The sequence below is a fragment of the Epinephelus lanceolatus genome, chromosome 23 (assembly GCF_041903045.1).
Source record: "Epinephelus lanceolatus isolate andai-2023 chromosome 23, ASM4190304v1, whole genome shotgun sequence".
NCBI classification, from domain to species: domain Eukaryota; kingdom Metazoa; phylum Chordata; class Actinopteri; order Perciformes; family Serranidae; genus Epinephelus; species Epinephelus lanceolatus.
Genome location: NC_135756.1, coordinates 9,482,956 through 9,503,903, shown reverse-complemented (window position 1 = coordinate 9,503,903; position 20,948 = coordinate 9,482,956). Strand labels below are relative to the sequence as shown.

General features: G+C 42.9%; 1 protein-coding gene across 7 annotated transcripts in view; it reads left to right on the top strand.

Moving 5' to 3' along the window:
• Positions 1 to 20,948, top strand: part of ppfia2 (PTPRF interacting protein alpha 2) — a 293,105-nt gene that overhangs the window by 198,899 nt on the left and 73,258 nt on the right. For all 7 annotated transcript variants that reach the window (XM_078165277.1, XM_078165276.1, XM_033614970.2 and 4 more), the window contains 3 exons: positions 12,321 to 12,422; positions 17,308 to 17,472; positions 19,977 to 20,051. In XM_078165277.1, the coding sequence (XP_078021403.1) occupies positions 12,321 to 12,422; positions 17,308 to 17,472; positions 19,977 to 20,051 (342 nt within the window). The remainder of the gene's footprint in view (positions 1 to 12,320; positions 12,423 to 17,307; positions 17,473 to 19,976; positions 20,052 to 20,948) is intronic.

Sequence of the window (20,948 nt, the reverse complement as noted above, 5' to 3'; positions counted from 1 at the left end):
ATAAAACGACCTTGGGTAACATTTTGGACGAAAGCGTTAAACAGCTCGCCTCAACACACAGTCGCTTACACTGTGTAGATTTCCTCATTTAACAGTCGACTCAGCAATCACAACCTCCTCATTATCACAAACTGCAGCGCTGCTTTAGTTAGGAGACGCCGCCGCCGCTGCTCACAGCTGGGCAGCAGTTGGCAACATCGAGGAAAGTCATCACCGCTCTCATCACTTCCCCTGAGGGAGTTCTCAAACATCCCCAGGGCCCCACAGTCTACTGTGTGTGTGCTATATCTGTGTGAGTGCGCACACTGTACTTCACCCTCTACCTCAGCCCGACCTGTAGAAGCACAGCCGAGGTGAAGATGCTCTGTCACGCAATCCCCTGCATGTGCATCCTCACCTTTTATTTATACACGTCAGGACGCCTCTCTTCTCCGTGCTCGCTGAGTCGTATTTCCACCGCGCTGCATTCACCCTCTATCTTTTCCATCCCATCATCCCATTTGCAGGTTATTTATGAGAGCGGCGCCTGGAGGCAGCGTTTCCTGGGAATAAAAATTCACCAGGTTGTGTTTTCCTTGAGAGAAGGAGCACAAGTAAATATGACTGGGAGGAAACAAACTTCCATTTGCTGCATTTTTCAGTATTGTGAATAATTCAGTGTGGTCGGGATACACTGTTAGCAGCTCTGGTTAAGCACAAGTTACTCCTGATATTGTTTTTGTTATGTTTGAAATTGATATTTGTGTGTGTTACAGATGTTGACAGTTACTTGTGGATTCAGCATAATAGAACAAATTCGCGCAGTGTGATAGGTTGGCTTGTAAGAAAGAAAAAATGAACCTTGGTTTGAATTGAATGGGTTGAATATAGCTGTCTCTATTTCTGTTTTACTGTTGAATAGCAACAAAGAAGTGATCTTTGCTATAATGTAATAAACTGGTGGTCTTTCAGTGACACTATAATAGAGCATACAGACTGTAAGACCTTGTTGCCAGTGTCATTATTTCTTCAAAAGGTTTCCAACTTTATTTACAGAGACATTGGGTCTGTTCGAAACCGCATACTTACCTACTACTCATACTAACTCTTTGAGTATGTAGTGTGTTTACACTGCGCAGTATGCGATTTTGAGTATGCGAGAAGTTCCCGGATGCATACTAGATTCGCCAGAAATGTTGAGTATACATCATGAGCTTACTACTCACACTCAAATTACCCAAGATGCAATGTAACGTGATGTCATCGATCGTCACTTCCTTGCCGCGAACAGGACAAAAGAAAAAAGAAGAAGTTATTTATTTGTTTATATTTATTACTACTGTATATTATAACTTTATGAAATCATTCAATTCACGACTTTGTTGTTCAATGACATACATTTTTCCCTCCAATTTTCAGGCTGTGAGGTATGTTATATTGCGTTGTATATTATTAGATTTATAGTTGATTAAAAAGGAAACTTACATCTAAGAAGAATCCCAAGTCGATTGCGAGCATGATGTACCAAAGACGGCGGGCCGATCTTCGTCTCAGAGCTGACAAGGCTCTCCGGTGAGGCATTTTGAACGGTCAAATTCCGTTAACAGGACGAGATCGGTCAAAACAGCGGTTTCAAGCTAGCTACATCAAGGGTAGGTTTGCCTCCCGTTTTCAAAGTAAAAGCACAAATTTTATCGTTATGGTTTTCTGTATAAGAAAGGGCAACGGGTGTTTTATTTTGTGAAAATAACCGGAAGTGCGTTGCTCACTATGGCTAGCTTGAGTAGCGCCGAAATCTCCGAAATCATCCGAACAAAATTGTAAACAGCTGGTATTTGTTCAGATTTTCAACACGTTGTGGATCTAAACAGCTACTTTCTCGCCTAAAAATGTTTCAAATGTTGCTAAAGTTATATATTTACAGAGTTTAGAGCTTAAGTGAAATCAGCTTAAGGCTGGCTGATTTCGGCTCGGGCAGGAGCGAAATGCATTGTGGGTTATCATGTAGTATGCTACAGTGTAAACGGTCTGCATACTGTCTGTTGATTGAGTATGTAGTATGTAGTATGCGGTTTCGAACACAGCAATTGAGATTTAGCCACTTAGCTAGCATTAAGAGTAGAAATGTCAATATTGAACCATTAATCGGTCAACAGCTGAGAATAATTTTTGACTAGTTACGTATGATGTCGGTCTAAAGGTTACCTTTGCTGCTCTTCAGTTTACTGCACTGTGCACCACATGGGTCTGGTGGGAGCTAACTAGCAGCGCTGCACATTTGGTGATTACTGCTGGTATCACTGTTCCGACCCAACAACATTGCTGTGGAAACACTGTGCCCACCCTCTGGTCTCCCCCTAGCTTGCCCCAGTGAGTAACCGGCTGAATTTTTAGCCGCAGACCCCCTTTAGCATTGTTAGCCTTCAGCTGTGTTAGCATCGTTAGCAATAAAGCACGGCTAGTGGTGCTAACGCAATTAACGATGCTGAAGGAACTTTTGTGGCTCAAAATGAAGCTGCTTACTCACAGGGCGAACTGGGGGGAGACCGTAGGCTGTCCACCATGTTTCCGCAGCAACCCTAGGATAGCGATACCTGCGTGAGTTGCAAATGAGTGGCGCCGCAAGCTAGCTCCGACCTGGCCTGGGTTGTGTGCAGTGCAGTGCGGCCCAGGCCAACAAGTGGAGACCAGAGTGTAGGCAGTGGGCACTAAGGGGTTTGGGAAAAGTCGATACAGGATAGTATTGTGATATTGTGTCGGCAGTATTGTTTTGATACACGCATGCTTATTGATTTTTTTTTATTATTTAAATTATTAATTCTGCAAAAACAAATCCAACTTTTGGTACTTGACTTGATAAATAAACTCAGAACTTTATTTTGTTTGATAAAACAGATTTTGACAAAGTTTCCTTTAGGGACATAATTTGCTCTAGCTTCATACTTATGAACATGAGAGTGGTGATGATTTTTGAAAAAAATCTAACTCATCTTAAGCAAAGCAAATAAGAGAGTAGTATTACCCCAAACAGTCCAGCTAGTAAATGTAAAAAATGCCTTTCTGTTTCCTGTGATTTATTACTTGCTAACTGCTGTTGAAATCCATCAGCGAGTTACTTGTTAAAGCTTTATCTTGTCTTGTTTGCTGCCTGTCTGAGCGTGCCCTTTCATTATTTTAGAATCCAAACACTCCCTCTGAGCCTGTGTGCGTTTATTTATGTGTTTGTACCACATTTGGCTTGAGACACTGACTCGCTGACAGAACACGGGGAAGTTAATTAAAGTGGGTGTCAGCTTGCTGGATTTAGTTTGAGGACAACAGTTTCAAAATAAGCAAACACTCCCAGTGTCACAAATACCAGCATCCAGTTTCTTTATTAATCATGTCCGTGCATCTCACATCTGTTACAGCTTCTCTCTGAGCGATGGAAAGATGATTCCACTGGTTCAGAGTGGAGATTTAGTGGATCCTCCAGAAGCCACCATAGTGTGTGAAATATTGTTTCAGTGGAGCCCATAATCTGTCAGGTAGCTGCCAGTGTGGCCTTTGGAAGGAGGCAGTTTTAAAAACATTTCCTGGCCCCTGGGGTCATAGCCTTTTCTTTAACTCAGCTCAGAGAGGACAGATTGCTCTGAGATGGCTTGTTTAAAGAAGAGCTCCACAGAGAGTGAGTGTACTGTCGACTGTTGCTGAGGAAGTTGAAGCAAACCAGCAGGGATTGTTGGGTCTCACAAGCATTAAAGCAAATGATGCAATTTGCAGAAGGGCTTTTTCTCTTAAGAGGAGGTGACTGTGATTAGCTGCATTTCTCTGGGAGAGAGATTTATGAGCTCTAAGCTGCTTTTTTGTGCCTGACCTCCTGCACAAACCAAGTTGGGAGAATGCAGGGAGGCAAAGAATTATTGTTTTTTATAATTTAACATGAAAGCATGATGATCACTGTGAGGCATACAGACCATCTTGGCAGCCAAAGATCAAGAGGATACTGGATATTTAGCAGGGATGCAAGATTGTGAAATTCTCGGTCAATACTGTTGTTTAAGATCACAAACTGATATTACCTGTTGCTACTAATATGTCTTTGTCGTTTATTTCCCCCATTTTGTGCCAGGGAAACCAGAAATCTTCATTCTATAAAAAAAAAATAACTGAACTGTTTTTAAGTCATTTACCTCCTTACCTTTGAATGAGCACAAATTCAGTCGTACAAATTTATGAAACAACCTTGAATAAAATCTTCTTTCACATGAAAACACATCTTTTAAAAAACTGTGTCAAATGCCTTTTTCCTAGTGGAGTAACGATCCATCAGTCTGGATCGATATATCGATCCAATGATCAACGATCCAGTGTCATCGATGCAAAATAAAAACATCGATCCATATCGCCATCTTTAGGATGCGCTTTTATTTTGAAAGTCTGTGTCACCGTCAAACAGCAGCAGGAAGATGGCAAGCAGCCGAGAGAGAGGCGATGAGGATAGAGTTATTTACTCAGGAATAAATCAGCAGAGTGGAAATATTTTGGATTTCGGAGAAAATACAGGCCAACAGACAGAGCACATGCTGTATGTGAACAATGCAGTTACGAGATAAAACACGACCTAACTGCCTGGACGGCATCTCATTCCACTAACTTTTCACTACAGTAACAGTAGCTGCTCTGTTTTAACAATGTTCGGCTGAAAAAACGTTCCTGCAGGCTGAAATTCAACTGAGCTGTTCTGTCGTGAGACGCAGTAACTAAAATCAACAATAAGTAAGAAAAATAATAACGTCATTTGTTAAGCCATGAGTGGAGGAAAAAAAGTCTGGTTGCCGCTAGGCTAATATATGCAATATAAGCATGCTTAAGTTAACGATGGGTGACTAGCAAAAACAATTCTTGTGTCTATGAACCTTGACAGTTATTACTGAGATGAATTTGATACCCGGCGTTATACTGCATTTTGCTTAACTTAGCCATTAGTCCTTGATTGTGGACACTTCTTTGTGCCATTTAGTGGTAGCAAAGGGATGATACACTAAGCCATGTAAAAACAAGATGGCCGCCATCTCTGCTAAGTCAGTCCACAGCCGATTCATATAAGTGGACAAGGTACAAAACCTGATCGCATTTATTCCAAGCTGGGAATAAAGAGCAAGAAAAATACTTAGAGTACAAAATGAACAGATCCTTAGACTTTGACATATGTCGCTTTTTGTAAGATTTTGTTTTTGGTCAGCCATGTTCCCACATTGACATAAGCAGTTTTGTACTTCATCACACACTTGTGGCTTTCAAAATTAAATCCATCGTCCCCGTTTAAGGTCTTCTTTTTTTTTTCCAAAACTACTTTAAAGACAATGCTTAGCTTTTTTATATTAAGCAGGTCGTACTTTTCCTAAATAGCTTGGAAGAATTAAAAATGCACACCAAACAAAAGCTTGGGTCTCCAAATTTTATAACATCTATAAAATAAAAAAATAGTAAACACTTATAATGTTACAATCTAATCTCATCTTTTTCTCTGTGCTCCTTCTGTTGTGGTGGTCCCCTCCCCTATAGGTCGATTTTTTGTAAAGATGACTTGGTTACCACGCCAACACTTCTTCCTCCATGGCTCCTGTTGCTATGGTAACAGCCGAGTCGTAACAGTTGACCTGATCTTCCTCTGTAGACAATGAAGTCGTTAACTCGACAGGCTCTCATGTGTAATGGACACATTTGTCCTGACAGTTTGACCTTTGGCTTCTTGTCTTTTGTTGACCAGTTACAACTGGGTTTTTATTGGTTGTGCTGGATGTCAGGCCTGGTTTTGTCTGGGTGGTCTCAAGTGGCGTGGTGTAGTAATGTGGTTGCTTCGTGTGTTTACTCCCAGGTTGGAGTTTTACCAACTAGAAACAGTTCTCCACCTCTTTCCACCAGTGTTTTATCTTCAGTTGTCCTGCAATTAACTGGATTTAAAGATACTAAAAGATCCCAGAGCATCCCAATCACTGCACACTGATTGGCTCTCCCACCAGAGTTCAGGTCCGGTAAAGATCTGAGACAACCATGACCTAATCCTGCAGCTGTGGGATTTCACACCGATCATCCCACGAGGAAATAGAAGCCGTGTTCCTTTGCATACGCTGCATTTTATGACCACCTTTGATTACACAAGTAAATCCACTTGACTTTTTAAAAAACCCTCACTCATAATACGGAGTGAGTGTCTGCAATGATTTGTCATGGTGTCTTTGTGCGGAGGATTTGTCGCTCTGTAAGGTCTATAAGGATTTGTTGCACTGCTGCAGCTATGAGACACAATATTGTCACATTCCCTGGAGTTTGTCTGTAAGTTATTGTCCTCGTCTCCTGAAGGGCAGATGGTGTACACACTCTGAATAACAATGTGTGCTCAGATAGACACATCACTGCTTGTGTTTATCTGACAGCTTTTAGGGCTCGGTATATTTTTTATTTGATGTTACAAGATATATGTAAGAAGAGAACGAATGAGCAGTCATGTGTTTTTTAATGAAAGGTTCTGTATGTGACATTCGGAGCATTATTATAGCTATGTAAGGATATAGTGGAGTAATGGGATCCTGGGCAGAGAATGAAGTCCTGCTCCCTCTGTGTGTTGTAATGCGAGCTTCTCTGTGGTTTGTTGTGGTAGACTGTCCGGTCAGGCGTGCATGTTAGTGCATGGGTGTAGCCCAATGGTTACCTCATTGCCTCTGCTTTGCACTGTGCTCATATGGCAGTAACCTCTGACATCAGCTCTAGGGATGGGTGTCATTACGATTTTAACGATACTCGTGTAATCAAACCACCATTTATTTATTTATTTTATAGTATCTAGTTCCTAAAATGTTGAGGCAGAGGGTACTTGCTGTAGCTCTGGTTGAGGGTGAGAGGCTGTCAGTAAATAGCTTGTTGGTCACAGATAAACGGAGATCTGTGTGGGTACATGAGACCCTAAAAAAAGAGGGTGGGTCATGGGGAGTACCACCAGTTGGTCCAGGAGCTTCGTCATGATGATGGCTGTTTCCAGACATATTTTAGGATGACTCAGGGGCAGTTTGACAACCTGCTATTTATCGTCAGGCTGCATAGAGTGTGCCAGTAAACCCGGAACTCTGTTAGCGCTTTTAGCACTTCCGGTTCTCTCGTCTAAAAGTCAATACGTTTTTTGAATGGGATTTTGGTAAAATGCCTCAAATAAAGTTTGTGGTTAACAAAAGCTTAAGCAAGTTTCAGGTTTTGTTCTACGACATAAAACACGTCAGTAAATACCCTACTTGTGAATTTTGAAGCTTTTACGTGTCGTAAAAAAGGCGGTTGCTAACAAGTTGCTCAATACGACTACAAACCCTGTCGGGGACATTAAACGTCATCACCCCCGAACAGGCGAGAGTGCTGGCAGTCCGCCATTACAGCTTCTTATTTAGCTTAAACAGTCCGATTTCCCCATTATACAATGTTTTTAAAATAAAGCAGCCGAAATCAGTTGAAAGCTTAGTGGCGGTGATGTCAAGAGTCATGCGACCGTGGAGTAGTCATGTAGTCCGTTAAAGCCTAACGTTAGCTTTTTACTTCTGGCGATCGCATTTAAGCTTCAAATGCGGTATGAAAGATGTTCATATGTGAAGATTATCTCGCTGACAAAACCTGTAAGTATCATAAACTTGTGTTCGCCACAGAGCTTATTTTCTGACATAATCCAAACAGCAATGCAAAAATCACATTCACTTTCTCTTCCGGGAACCAGCGCAATGCTAAACTTCCAGGTTTTAACGTCAGCCCTGGCACACTCTATAGCTCTGGGTATCCAGCAACCGCTACCACCAGTTTCTCCTCCATTGTTTGCCAACTGTAAACTTGTTGTTGTGACCACCACAGAAGGCCCGCCTCTCAAATAATCCGATTGGACAATGGGGAAAAAGGTGACGAAAGAAGAGATGATGTAGGGAGCTTTTTCACTCTGAGTTGAAAGTTTTCTTAACTCGAGGAATTCAGAGTGCTCCGACAGACACAGAAACACGAGGCGTGTTGCAACAAAAAAATAGCGAGCAAAAGAAATGGCAATGAGCGTAGTGTAAAGCAGCAAGGATTAGCTAGCCAGTGCGATTCACATGCACATAGGGACAGCAGCAGGACTGTCTGTCACAACAACCCACAGAGAAGCTTGGACTGAAACACACACTGAGACTGTGACTTCAATCTGTGCTCAGCACGCCATTACTTTACATAGCAAACAGAGGTTTGCTGTTATATTACTGTTGTGAATGTAGAGCACCTTCAAACCTGTCAATCAGTTTCCTGCATAAAAGTGCAAATCAATATAAACTGGACCCACTGTCACTGAGAGACAGGCTGTGTGTGTGTGTGTGTGTGTGTGTGTGTATTCCTGCAGTACTAAAACACTCAAATAAACACACATTTTTCTCTTTTTTTGATTCTGAAATCAAACACAGAGCATGCTGGTTATTTTGTCACATCGACGGCTTGTAAATTAGAATATAACACAAGCCGCTCCGTCACTCAGGAGTCACATTGAGACAGTGGTGTCTCTGTTTGATTCTGTTGTACCTGCCTGATGGGACTCACTCCAAAGACACGTCTGCTCTGCGCCTAATTTAGACGCTGATGACGGGGACAAAGGTTTGAAGTCTTCCTGAGCGACGGGCTGTCTCTCCTCCTCTGATGGTTGTTTGCCAGAGTGTTACTGTCACAGAGCGTGAGGCTGAGAGTCAGGACTGTGTGTTTGGGAAACAGCAGCACAGGGAGAGTATTGTGTTTGGGGTGTGGAGAGGAGCAGCTGGTGAGCACGCTGTAACTAGTGTGTTCATGTAGTTCAGGCTCTCTGACTCTCTGTGACAATAACTTTGTGTGTGTGTGTTTTCTGTGTGACCTGTAGCTACGTTAGAGTCAGTGTTGATTCACATTTTAGAGCCACCTCCTCTTCATCTTCACCCCCTTCCACCCTTTGTTCCTCCCCTGCCTCCTCCTCATTTCTCCTTTTGTGTTTTCCATTCCTTTCCTTCTTCTTTCTCCTTTCGTGTTCTTCTCCTCGTCCTCTTCCTCCTCCTCCTTCCTCTTTCTCCTTTCTCCTGTACTTTTCTTTCTTCTTCTCATCCTCCTTCCCCCTTTCTTCTTCTCTCTCCTCTTTCTCCTCCTTTCCTGTTTTCCTGTCTCGCTCTTGTTGTTGTTCTCCTCCTTTCTCCTTTCTTGTTCCTCTCCTTCTCATCCTCCTGCTTCTTTTTCCTCTCCTGTTCTTCTCCTCCTCTTCCTCCCTTTCCTCCCTTCTAATTTATTGTTATTCTCATCCTCCTCTTTTCTTGCTTCTCTCCGTCCTTCTCATCCACCTTCTCCTTCTTTTTCTTTACTTAACCTCTGTTCTTTTCTTTCTCCTTCTTCTCCGCCTTTCTCATTCACAGTTCTTCTCCTCCTCCTTTTCCTCTTCCTCCTCCTTTTTTCTTGTTCTTCTCTTCTTTGTTCTCCTCCACCTCCTTTTCCTCCTCTTTCTTTCTCCTTTTTTGTTCCTCCTCCACCTTTCTCCTTTCTTGTTCCTCGCCTCCTCATCCTCCTTCCTCTTTCTCCTTTCTTGTTCTCCTCCTCCTTCTTTCTCCTTCCTATCACTTCTCTTTCTTTTCTTCCTCCTTTTCTTCCCCCTCCTCATTCTTTCTCCTTTCTTGTTATCTTCCTCCTCCTTTCTTTTTTCTGGTCCTCCCTCTCCCTCCTCTCCTCCTCACTCCTTCCTCTTTTCTTGTTCTTCCTAACCTTCTTCTCTCTTCCTTTTTTGTCTTTTTATACTTCTGCTCCTCCTTCCTCTTCATTTTCTCCTCTCTTCTTTCCTATGTTCCTTTGTCTTCACCTCCTCCTCGTCCTTCTTGTTATTCATCTTCTGAATTACTGAATTAATTATTATTATTTCCATCATCACCATTATCATCATTTTTACTACAACTACCACTACTACCAGTAAGAATAGTACTACTAGTAGTAGCGGTAGTGGTGCCTGTGCCGCGTTACATAAATGACCTCCCTCCTCATGTCCCTAATATTGTTGTCATCAGTCTTATCTGCCAGTAGACATTCAGCTCACCCTGTGTGATAATTTCTGCCTGTGAAAAATATAAGTATGACTAAACTTCAATCTGCCGTGTTGATGTGACGCAGCTCCATCACACACAGCAGCCACACAGTCTGTCATCTCAGCTGCTGTCCACAGTGCCGTGCTCAGTTTGTAGTACTACTGCACAGTCAATACAAAGCTCCGTCCTCCTCCTTGCTGTCGCTCAGTGCTGTAGGTGTAAATCCACTCCACCTGGCACCGCGCCCGCACCGCTGTATGGAGCCAATCCTCTTTGGTCTGCAGATTACCACTCGACCATTCAATCCTTTCCCCTCATTGTACGACGGATTGAACCTTTGTTCCAAAATGCAATGACATGGCTGACCTGTTCCTAATATAATGCCCTTTATTGGATAAATTAAGTCAATAATAGCGTCTTAACACAGAAGACAGAATGTAGTCTATATGCTTTGTATGCAAATTAATTGTAGTGTGTTTGCCAGAGGGGAAACCTCCTATATCTGTCTGTCACTGAGGAGCTGGGATGTTTTCTGGAGTCATTGTTGACCCATGCTTGTCTGAAGCGCCTGTGGTTGTAACCTTGATGTTGCTACAGTTCAGTGTAAAAAGACGGCTTGTAATTCAATATGTGTTTGTATGAAAAGCAGACTTGTTTTCACTGTATTTCAGTTTGGGACACTTTTTTTAGGTACACCTCACCAGTACCAGGTGGGACCCCCTTTGCCTTCAGAACTGCCTTAATTCTTGGTGTCACAGATTCAACAAGGTGCTGGAAACATTCCTCAGAGATGTTGTCCATATTGACATGATGACATCACACAGTTGCTGCAGATTTGCCGGCTGCACATCCATGATGTGAATCTCCTGTTCCACCACATCCCAAAGGTGCTCTATTGGACTGAGATCTGGTGACTGTGGAGGCCATTGGAGTACAGTGAACTCATTGTCATGTTCAAGAAACCAGTTTGAGATGATTTGAGCTTTGTGACATGGTGCGTTATCCTGCTGGAAGTAGCCATCAGAAGATGGGTACACTGTGGTCATAAAGGGATGGACACGGTCACTAATATCCATGCTTCCAGGCAATGTAACTGTCAGGTACACAGCACACATCTAGAGACACAACACACACAGGCACACATTGAGAAAACCACATCAAGGGGACTCAGACGCTGATGAATAAAAGTAGGTTTTCAGCTAATGGTGGGGGCAGATCTGATTGGGAGGGGGATGCTGTTCCACAGTCTGGGGGCAGACACAGCAAAGGCACAATTACCCAGCTGACCGGAGGGACCTGGACGTAGAAAAGGGGGTTAGAAGGTCTGAGATGTAGGATGGGGCCAGACCATTGAGGACTTTGTACACAAGCAGGAGAACCGTAAAGTCAATTCCGAACTTTACAGGCAGCCAGTGGAGAGAAGCTAAAACTGGTGTGATGTGGTCTCTCCTCCAGGGTACCTGTGAGGACCCTAGCAATGGGACAGAGGGGACTGACTAATACAGTACAGAGAGTTACAGTAGTCTAAACGGGAGGAGATGAGAGCATGGGTAACTGTCTTCAGGTCTTTTAGGGAGAGAAATGGACTGATTTTGGAAATGATGCGGAGTTGGAAAAAGCTGGCTGTTAATACTGCATTAATTTGTCTGTCAAAGGCGGAGTGAAATATCACGCCAAGATTTTTGACACGGGGGTTTACATAGTTAGAAAGACTGCTGAGCTGGTCAGGAATCCCTTTGACGGAGTCAGGGGGGCCAAAGAGGACAACTTCTGATTGCCCTCATTCAGCTGAAGGAAGTTCTGTGCCATCCAATTCTTCATGTCCTTGAGGCAGTTTATGAGACTGGTAACGTTAGACTTGTGGTTAGGGAGATACAGCTGTGTGTCGTCAGCATAGGAGTTGAAGGAGATTTTATATGTTTGATGTTTTTCTTCAACTAAGGAACCCTTTAATGGGATTCTGTGCAACTGTGTACATCCCTCAGCTAAGGAGAAGTTAAGTGTAATTAAGTGTCAAGCTTAAGGAGCCTTAAAATTCGAGTATTGCTTGGCCTTCAGAACTTTTCACATTTTTCTTGTAAATGGTTGAGTTTGCCACCGTAGGAAATCTTGAAACTGCAAGTAACATCAGTAACTTTGATTTCATTGTCTATTTTTTCATCACTCAGTTTTTACAGCCAAGTGCCCTCTAACAAGCTCTGCTGCTTTACGTATGTTACATTGCATCAGAGCATTGTGTGATGCTGACGCCCTCTCTTTCTCCCTTTTGTCGATCAGGAGTTCGCTGCACTGACCAAGGAGCTGAACGCCTGCAGGGAGCAGCTGCTGGAGAAGGAGGAGGAGATCTCTGAGCTCAAAGCCGAGAGGAACAACACCAGGGTGAGGGCAACACGGACACACATCTTTAAAGCATTTACTAAACTGATTATAAAGCCTCCAGTTACTCTTTTCAAATCTGTTTAATGTGCCAGTAATTCTCCGAGGCAGTCAGAGACAGTCAATCAGCTGTTGTTTTGACGTTTTCAACCAGATATGAAGTTGATAATGCTGTTTGTGTATTCCCTATCCAACCTATTTAAATTTGCATTCCACAAGTTTCACCACAGTTTCCCAACTTGCCCCGAATTTGCGTGTCAGCTGCAAAAAGCCTGCTGCGATACTGCGATACACGGCGTCCTGGAAGGAAGCTTAAGTTATCTGCTGGGTACGGTTTTAAGGCTGTAGAGGCACTGAAGCAACCATGCGCACTGTCTGTTTCCAATGCCCAGACATACCTCATTAGCTCCCCACATTTCGCCTGAACATTTTTCCACTTACTCCACATGGATGGCTGCTCAACAGTAAAACTAAGTCCAAATGGCACTGATGCCCTGCAGTGTCCAGGTCAAAGTCTTTGGAGGGGAAGAGAAAAAACAAAACAACTGAAGACATTAACCGATCAGCTTGATTTTGTGGAGCTGAAGGCCTGTATCTTCAATAACAAACATTTCCTTTTTAAAGCAGTAAGCACACTCTGCTGTTGACAGATAAGACTCTGTTTTCCATCCCCACTGCTGATTAAGTGTGGATTTTTCAGCCTTGTGCTATCTGGCTTCGGGTGGAGGCAGAAGATTTTAGCATCTAAGAAAAAACAGAGGGGAGGGAGGTGAGGCGTAAGAGACGGGGACAGACACGAGTCGTCTCCTCTCTCTCACTTTATTATCACCTTGAATCTCGCGATGGGCAATTACCAAGCGATTTTAATTAAGCTCGGTTTTGTTGCAGTTGATAATTAAATCTTGGAAGGCATGTGCAGGCAGTCAGCGGACTGAGGAGCTGAAAACAGATGTGATGACAGCTGAGACAGGTTGACTTTATTGGTTGTTTCAGATAAGCATCAGAACTCAATGACATGCATGTAAATTTATGAACTGGAGTCATGGTGAGAGGCAGAAAAAGGAGAGCAGCAGATAAAGGATGAGGATATTTACGGAGCAGGAAGACAGTGTGGCTGAAGACATTACCTCAGGCAGAACTCAGAGTAAGCATTTACTTCCTGATTGATTCAGCAGTGGGCATTCTGTTGAGTGTGCAGGAGGACGTACGTAGACACGATGGCTGCTGATGAGACTCTCAGAGACAGTTGAATCAGACAGACGAGAGAAGAGACGACACTCAGTCTCCTTTCAGCCACACTAGAGGTCTGCGTGAGGTCTTTTTTCAACCCTTACATAGCTCTCACATTACCACTCAGTCCTGCAGAGATTCTCATCACTTCCTCCTGCTAAAATATCTTCTATTGAGAATTTTCTGGAGAAATGAGACAAATTGGTTTTGCTTGAGGCGACGGGAACAAAGAGTTCGTTTGCTTGTTTGTGTGTGAGGTGAATTGATCACGTCGCGCATCACTAGTCTACTTGGTAGTTGGACGCTTTTGCGCAGTGGTGAAATGAGCTGGATGCACGCGACAGATGAGTTCATAAAAATGAGGGGCTGTGATGATTAGGGATAGACCGATGTGGATTTTTTAGGGCCGATGCCGATACTGATTTTTTTCCATCACCCTTAGCCGATGACTGATTATGGACTGCTGATTTTCTTGAGCCGATATTTGGGGCCGATACTGCTTTTGCTCCCTCAATTTACATCACAAAAATGACACCATGATAACAAATATTACAGGTCTCAAGTTTAAAATAATAAACATTTATTGAACAGTAAAAAATACTAAAACAAGATGGACAGTTGAGGTAGAACAGGTAGAATATTATTATTATTATTATACATTCAAATAAAAAAAAGAGTTCAGTGCTCTTAAATCTTCCAGTAATGTCTTTATAAAATAAACAAATATTTAAGCTGAAGCATAAATAAAACAACAACTACTGTACACAGTAGGATTCGCTGCATGTACGCTGTAGGGTCTTCCGGCAACACAGAGCTGCCCGTGGATGCCTGTCTGTAAATCATGCCAGGGAAAAATAAATCCGCAAACCCACGCGCGTATCGGCCGATGCCGATACAAGTAAAAAACTCAAATATCGGCCCGATATATCGGCCGGCCGATGTATCGATCTATCCGATGATGCAAGCACGACGTGATTTTGCCAAGTAGGTCATGCTCCTGGACCAATGTTGCAATCAACCAATCACAGCCTTCTGACATCATCAGTGTGCTGCTCTTGTACTTCTCTTAAAATCCCTTTGTGCTTCCTCAGAGCTAAGGTAGTTGTCCAAATTGAAGTTAGCACAATTGAACAAAATACTCAGTAACGCTGAACAAAAATCTTGTAAGGTACTACACAGGAGCCAGAATAGACGGAGTCATGGCTCAAAACTCAAATGTTATCGAATACCAGCCGCCACTACCTGTCAACAAAAACAAAGACATCTATGGTTAAATTCGATAATTATGGAACGACTGGACGGTGGCGATCATCAAAAATATTCGCATGTCATATCAGGTTAGAGAAAAAGTATTTCCTGTTGTAGGGATGAATAACGTTATGTGTATTAAGGGTTATCATGTCCACCTCATCAGAAACTGGAGAGGTGTTAAGAGGAATATTGAATTTCTCTGTGACGCTAACTTTTTAGCGCATTAGCTAACGTTAGCTTCGATAGCAAAACAAACTGGAGGAAACCATTCAGGTGTCGTCCACCTTTGTAAGATTGGCTTCCTGTGACATCATCCATCCACTGAGTAAGATCATACGGGTCGGCCAGTCTGGTCCTGTTGGTCAGTGTTTACTTATTTAGGTAACATTCGTGGTCCCAGAGAGTGAGTGACCTGACATGGTGTATGACGCTCTACACTAAAATGAGAGCCTTGTTGGTCAAAGAAACGGAACGTAATATTTCTATATGAATTAACAAACGGTTAAGTTAATCACACTTTCACTCCGCTCGGTGCTCTGCTGCTCCGTCTCCTCAGAGTGTCCAGAGTGCGCTCTGCCACTCTGAGAGTGCGATGCTCTGGATAACTGAATGTTAGATTCAGATAGCGCGCCGAAGTTAGGAACGGTCCAGTTTGTGTACTCCGACACTCGGAATGAGTATCTCTGAATGCACCACTCACATTATCTTCCTCCATTGTCTAAAACAAGCCAACAGAACTTGCTAGCTAGCGCTGGCTAATGTCTGTGGAGAATTGTTTTGCCTCCAGCTAAGCCCCGCCCACCAGAAAACGTCATACTGCTTAGTAACAGTAAAAGGGTCTATATAGTTCAATGGATGCCGGCATAAAGGAATAGTTATTCTTTTGGTAAATATGCTAAATAGCTTCCTTGGTAAGAGTTATATGAGAGGACCACCACTACTCTTATATCTGTACTGTAACTAAACTGGTGCAGCCAGCAGCCCGTTAGCTTAGCTTAGCACAATGACTGAAAACAAGGGGAAACAGCTAGCTTGGCTCTGTCCAAAGGTAACTAAATGAATTTTATTATTGAACTGGGCAAAACAAATCAGAAACCACAAGTACAGCATGTGTTTCTTATTAGTAACTAAGACCTGCATGTGATGTCTATCACCAACATAAACCAAGATGAATATATAAGTGAATGTAATGGATTCTAGTTGTCAGACTCTCATTAGACTCTGTCTGTTGCTTTAAACTCCATCTTCCTCCCTGTATACTGCACATTCTGTTTTCTTACATTAAATTGTTCCCAGTCCTCTTGAATAATTAAATACTGTAATATCATACAGTGTAATGCTTAGTGAGAAAGAACGCAGCCTCTTTTAGTTTAACAGTGATACCAAGTGGGAACTTGATTTCCTAACCAGTGGTTAACCACAGAATACATTTAATCCAGCTGCAGCCTTCAGCTCTGGATGTTTAGTCTATGTGTTGAGGATGAAGCCAGGGAGGTTTTTCTAGGGAAGAATGGGGAGGTTATTTTGAGCTGGAACTTTACCCTCTGACCAGATCATTATCTCGGGGATGTAATATTATGTCTTCGGACAATTTCCGAGAGGGAATGAAGTGTTGAGATCTGCATCGCCACGAAACTGCTGCAGTGTCTCCACGATCCAGCGCCACTGAGTAACAAGGGGAAATGAAAGCAGATGATCTTCTGCACTGATCTCAAGAAGTGCAACACACAGTAATGAATAATGTTTTATCTCCACAGCCAGACTGGTTTTCTCTTTCCCAGTCACATGCTGGTTGTTTACTTCCAGTTGTTGTTGTTGTGGTGGAGTTTTCCTGAAGAAAGCCCCGCAGCTCTGCATCTCATCTGTCTGTCCTTGTGAAACTGTCTGCTGGCAGTTGACTTGACATGCTAGCAGCCTAGATTAGCATAATCCCTTTTGGGCACTGCTGGAAGGATTGCAGTTACTTGTATAGTTCATACCTTTACTCCACAACATACCGTATATATATATACAACAAATTTTCCTTAAAATAAAATAAAATGGCTGTGATTTGGAGCTACAGTATATGACCCAAAATCCCATCATTAAAAGACAATTACCAAAAAGAAAGTTACATTTGTATTATTTTTTGAGTTTGTATCATAGTCTCATTATGTTGTTGATTTATCTTTGAGGTCTAGGAGCGAGCCTAATGAAGCACACATTAATGCATTGTCTGTTCCTCCAGTGCAAGCATCAATAAATTAAAGGAAGTTTAGTGTGCAGCAAAGCCTCCCCCATTTGGATTCTTTCACATTATGCCTACGTTTTACCAGCACTTAACTTAATTATACTGCTGCGAGGAGGATTTCTACTTTCCAATGATGATGATGACGATGATGATAATTTCTCTCACGTGTCTTTTCAGCTACTGTTGGAGCATCTGGAGTGCCTGGTGTCCAGACACGAGCGATCACTTCGTATGACGGTGGTCAAGCGGCAGGCTCAGTCTCCCTCGGGGGTCTCCAGTGAAGTCGAGGTCCTCAAAGCGCTCAAGTCCCTGTTTGAACACCATAAAGCCCTAGATGAGAAGGTGAGTGTGCCTCTATCAGGACCACATTTCAGCAAACAGTAGTATCTGGATGTAGTTTGTGTGTTGTATCTTGGTGGTTTATAGGACGGGTCCATGAATATTTTTTAGCATTAGTATTATTTAATTTTATTTTTCAAGGTTTTATCACTCTGAACATACAGATTTTGGTTGGGGTAGGTGTGTTTTAGCATCAAAATGGTATTTTCCCATGTATGAAATGAAATGAAATTTCAATTTCTTCTGTCCCGCTCACTCCTCAAACCAAAGTAATACTCTTGGGTTACTACATAATGACATTACTACATATAAACCCCTGAGCAGAATGGAACTGAGCCAAGCCTTCTTTGAGAATTGTGTGCTTTAGATCCTCCAAATTAGCTTTATTCCTCTAACCCTCTAACCCCCATGGAAGCTAGGTAAAGTACTGCTGTGGACGCCACGTCAGTTTGAAACCCAAAGTCACACAATAACACAAACCGATCGAGGCAGCTGTAGATCAGCAACTCCTGTGTTCTGTGAGGTAAAATTATTGTTTTTATCAGTAGAGTGTGGTGGCTTTAAAGAAAGTGTGTAACGGCTTCAGTTCCCTGTAGGAAAGGGCTGTCTGACGGCTAGATGAAATAGTGAAAATGTGTACAAATGTGGACATATGCCATTGTCTTGAAACAGCTGTCTGCGCTCCCAGAAGAGATTGAAGTTGTCTATGTAGGAGACACCCTTAGCAGCACAGGCTGACGACAACCAAGTGTGCAGAGACAGCAGCCTGGTGAAACACCCAACACCGTGGCCACAGGAGGGGAGAGGGCCAGACACATAAATATGCCTGGCTGATCACCTTAGTGAGGAGAACAAGTGCAGAAAGTCACTTTTCAGTAGTTGTATCTTTGTACAACTATGGATTAGTTGTTAGTTGTTATTTATATTCTCAGCAATCGCCACTGTAACCTGCGCCACTGCTTTTTGCTAACAGCTTAGGGGCCTTTCCCTTTTGAAAAACCCACAAAAGAAGGCAGGTGCATCTCCTCTTTAAATTTTCAACAAAAATTTAAATTTTCTACTGTCAAGTATTCACATTGAAATCAGATCTCATATTGTGAGATCATGAGTTTACTAAAAATCTTTGACTTTATGTTGCCATCCAGTCGCTTTGGCAACCATTTCATTAAATGTCAATGTCAATTGAATTTTATATAATGTTTGGTAAAAATCCAAATATGTGTAATCATATAGAATCACTAGTCTCTTTTACACTGCCTGTTCAAGGCGGGAATGCCAGGCTCACCGTTCTTTATAGAAGTTACAATCTTGGGGGGCAAAGTTGTCTCACCATTAAGCCTGCAGCAGAAGTAGTAACAGAGCTGTTTCAGCATCTGTGTAAAAGGGACAGCCAGCAGGACCGGATGGGTGTGACGTTTTGACTATGTGTTATGCGTGCAACCCACCGCCGGGAGATTTGAAAATCAGCCATATAACACGGACAACGAATGGTGGTTACTGTCATGTTAATGTCATTGGTATTGTTTATAAAGTGCCGTCAACGTGTATGTTATATGTCACACTAGAAGCAGACGCTGTCGTGTTGCCCCTCACGCACATCATGCCTCTTGTGCTTCAGGAACCCTGGCATGCTAACTAACATCAGTCCCTGTGTTATTGGGTTCTGTAACAGTAAAGCTGGCAGAGTAAAGGGACGTCATGGCGGCCCTATCACACGATCTCTGTGTAAAAGTGGCTGTTGAGACAGTGACATATTTTGCCGCTACAGTGTCATCTGTGTTTATAGTATCATTTGTTGGTTTTAGTCCCAACCGGCGTTCCTCCTGCCTCCTCACAGCCTGCTGATTTATGACCTCAGCCCCCTGTGTGATATCACCACCGCCCCTGTAATCCATTCATCCTCTCCTCTAAAAGCCATCATTTACAAAGCATGTCCAGCAACATGCTGTTCAACTGCATAAAAGCTGTCTCGGGCAGCTGGGGAGGGGGGCGTCCCCACTCGGACCTTGGCTAACTCCTAATCCAGGATCGACCTCCACTGAGATCTGGCGTCCTATTGGGCCACAGCAGCAGTGGTGCGCGGTCACCATGCAGTGCAAGTAATTGCTCCATCACAGTCGAGACCATCCTAGAAAAAGACGCTCTGAGTTTCTTTGAGTTCACAGAGGAAGAGAGGAGCGTAGGAGGGGAATCTCCTCCCAGCAACTGGTGCTTTAAAAGCAATAAAAGCCTCAAAACGCCGCTTTGAAGCCACGGCAAAGTGTTATTGTGAGGCTAAGGGAGAAAAAGAGGACAGCTCTTTGTGCTGCAGCAGTAGGGCTCCTTATGCTGCCTTAACCCTTGATTGTCTGGACTAGAATTCACAGTAGTCAATGGGGGAAAGTGCATCTAGGTCAGATCCTGTGTGATCAGTTCAGGGCTCATGTAGAAGTCTGCACAAGTTCATCAGAGGAGTCTGACACCTGATCATGATGCCCGTGTTTTTGTTTTGTGTTTTTTACTTTCAGGTAAGAGAGAGACTACGGGTGTCACTGGAGAGGGTGTCCGCCTTGGAGGAGGAGCTTACAGCAGCCAATCAGGAGGTAAGAACTGCCACAGCTTCTAATGTTGAAGATGATCAATGTGAAGGAAGGATGGATGGCTGGATGGATGATATATGTATGGATGAATGATATATGGAAGGATGGATGGCTGGATGGATGATATATGTATGGATGAATGATATATGGATGGATGGATGAATAGATGGATGATGGATGGTTGGATGGATGGATTGATGATGTATGGACAGATGGATGGATGGATAGATGGATGGATAGATGAATAGATGGATGATGGATGGATGGATGGATGGATTGATGATGTATGGACAGATGGATGGATGGATAGATGGATGGATAGATGAATAGATGGATGATGGATGGATGGATGGATGGATTGATGATGTATGGACAGATGGATGGATGGATAGATGGATGGATAGATGAATAGATGGATGGATGGATGGATGGATGGATGGATGGATGGATTGATGATGTATGGACAGATGGATGGATGGATAGATGGATGGATAGATGAATAGATGGATGATGGATGGATGAATGGATGGATGGATGGATGGATTGATGATGTATGGACAGATGGATGGATGGATAGATGGATGGATAGATGAATAGATGGATGATGGATGGATGGATGGATGGATGGATGGATTGATGATGTGTGGATGGATGGATGGATGGATGGATGGATGGATGGATGGATTGATGATGTGTGGATGGATGGATGGATGGATAGATGGATGGATAGATGAATAGATGGATGATGGATGGATGGATGGGAGGAAGGATGGATTGATGATGTGTGGATGTGTGGATGGATGGATGGATGGATGGATAGATGAATAAATGGATGATGGATGGATGGATGGATGATAGATGGATGGACAGATGAATAATATATGTATGGATGAATGATAT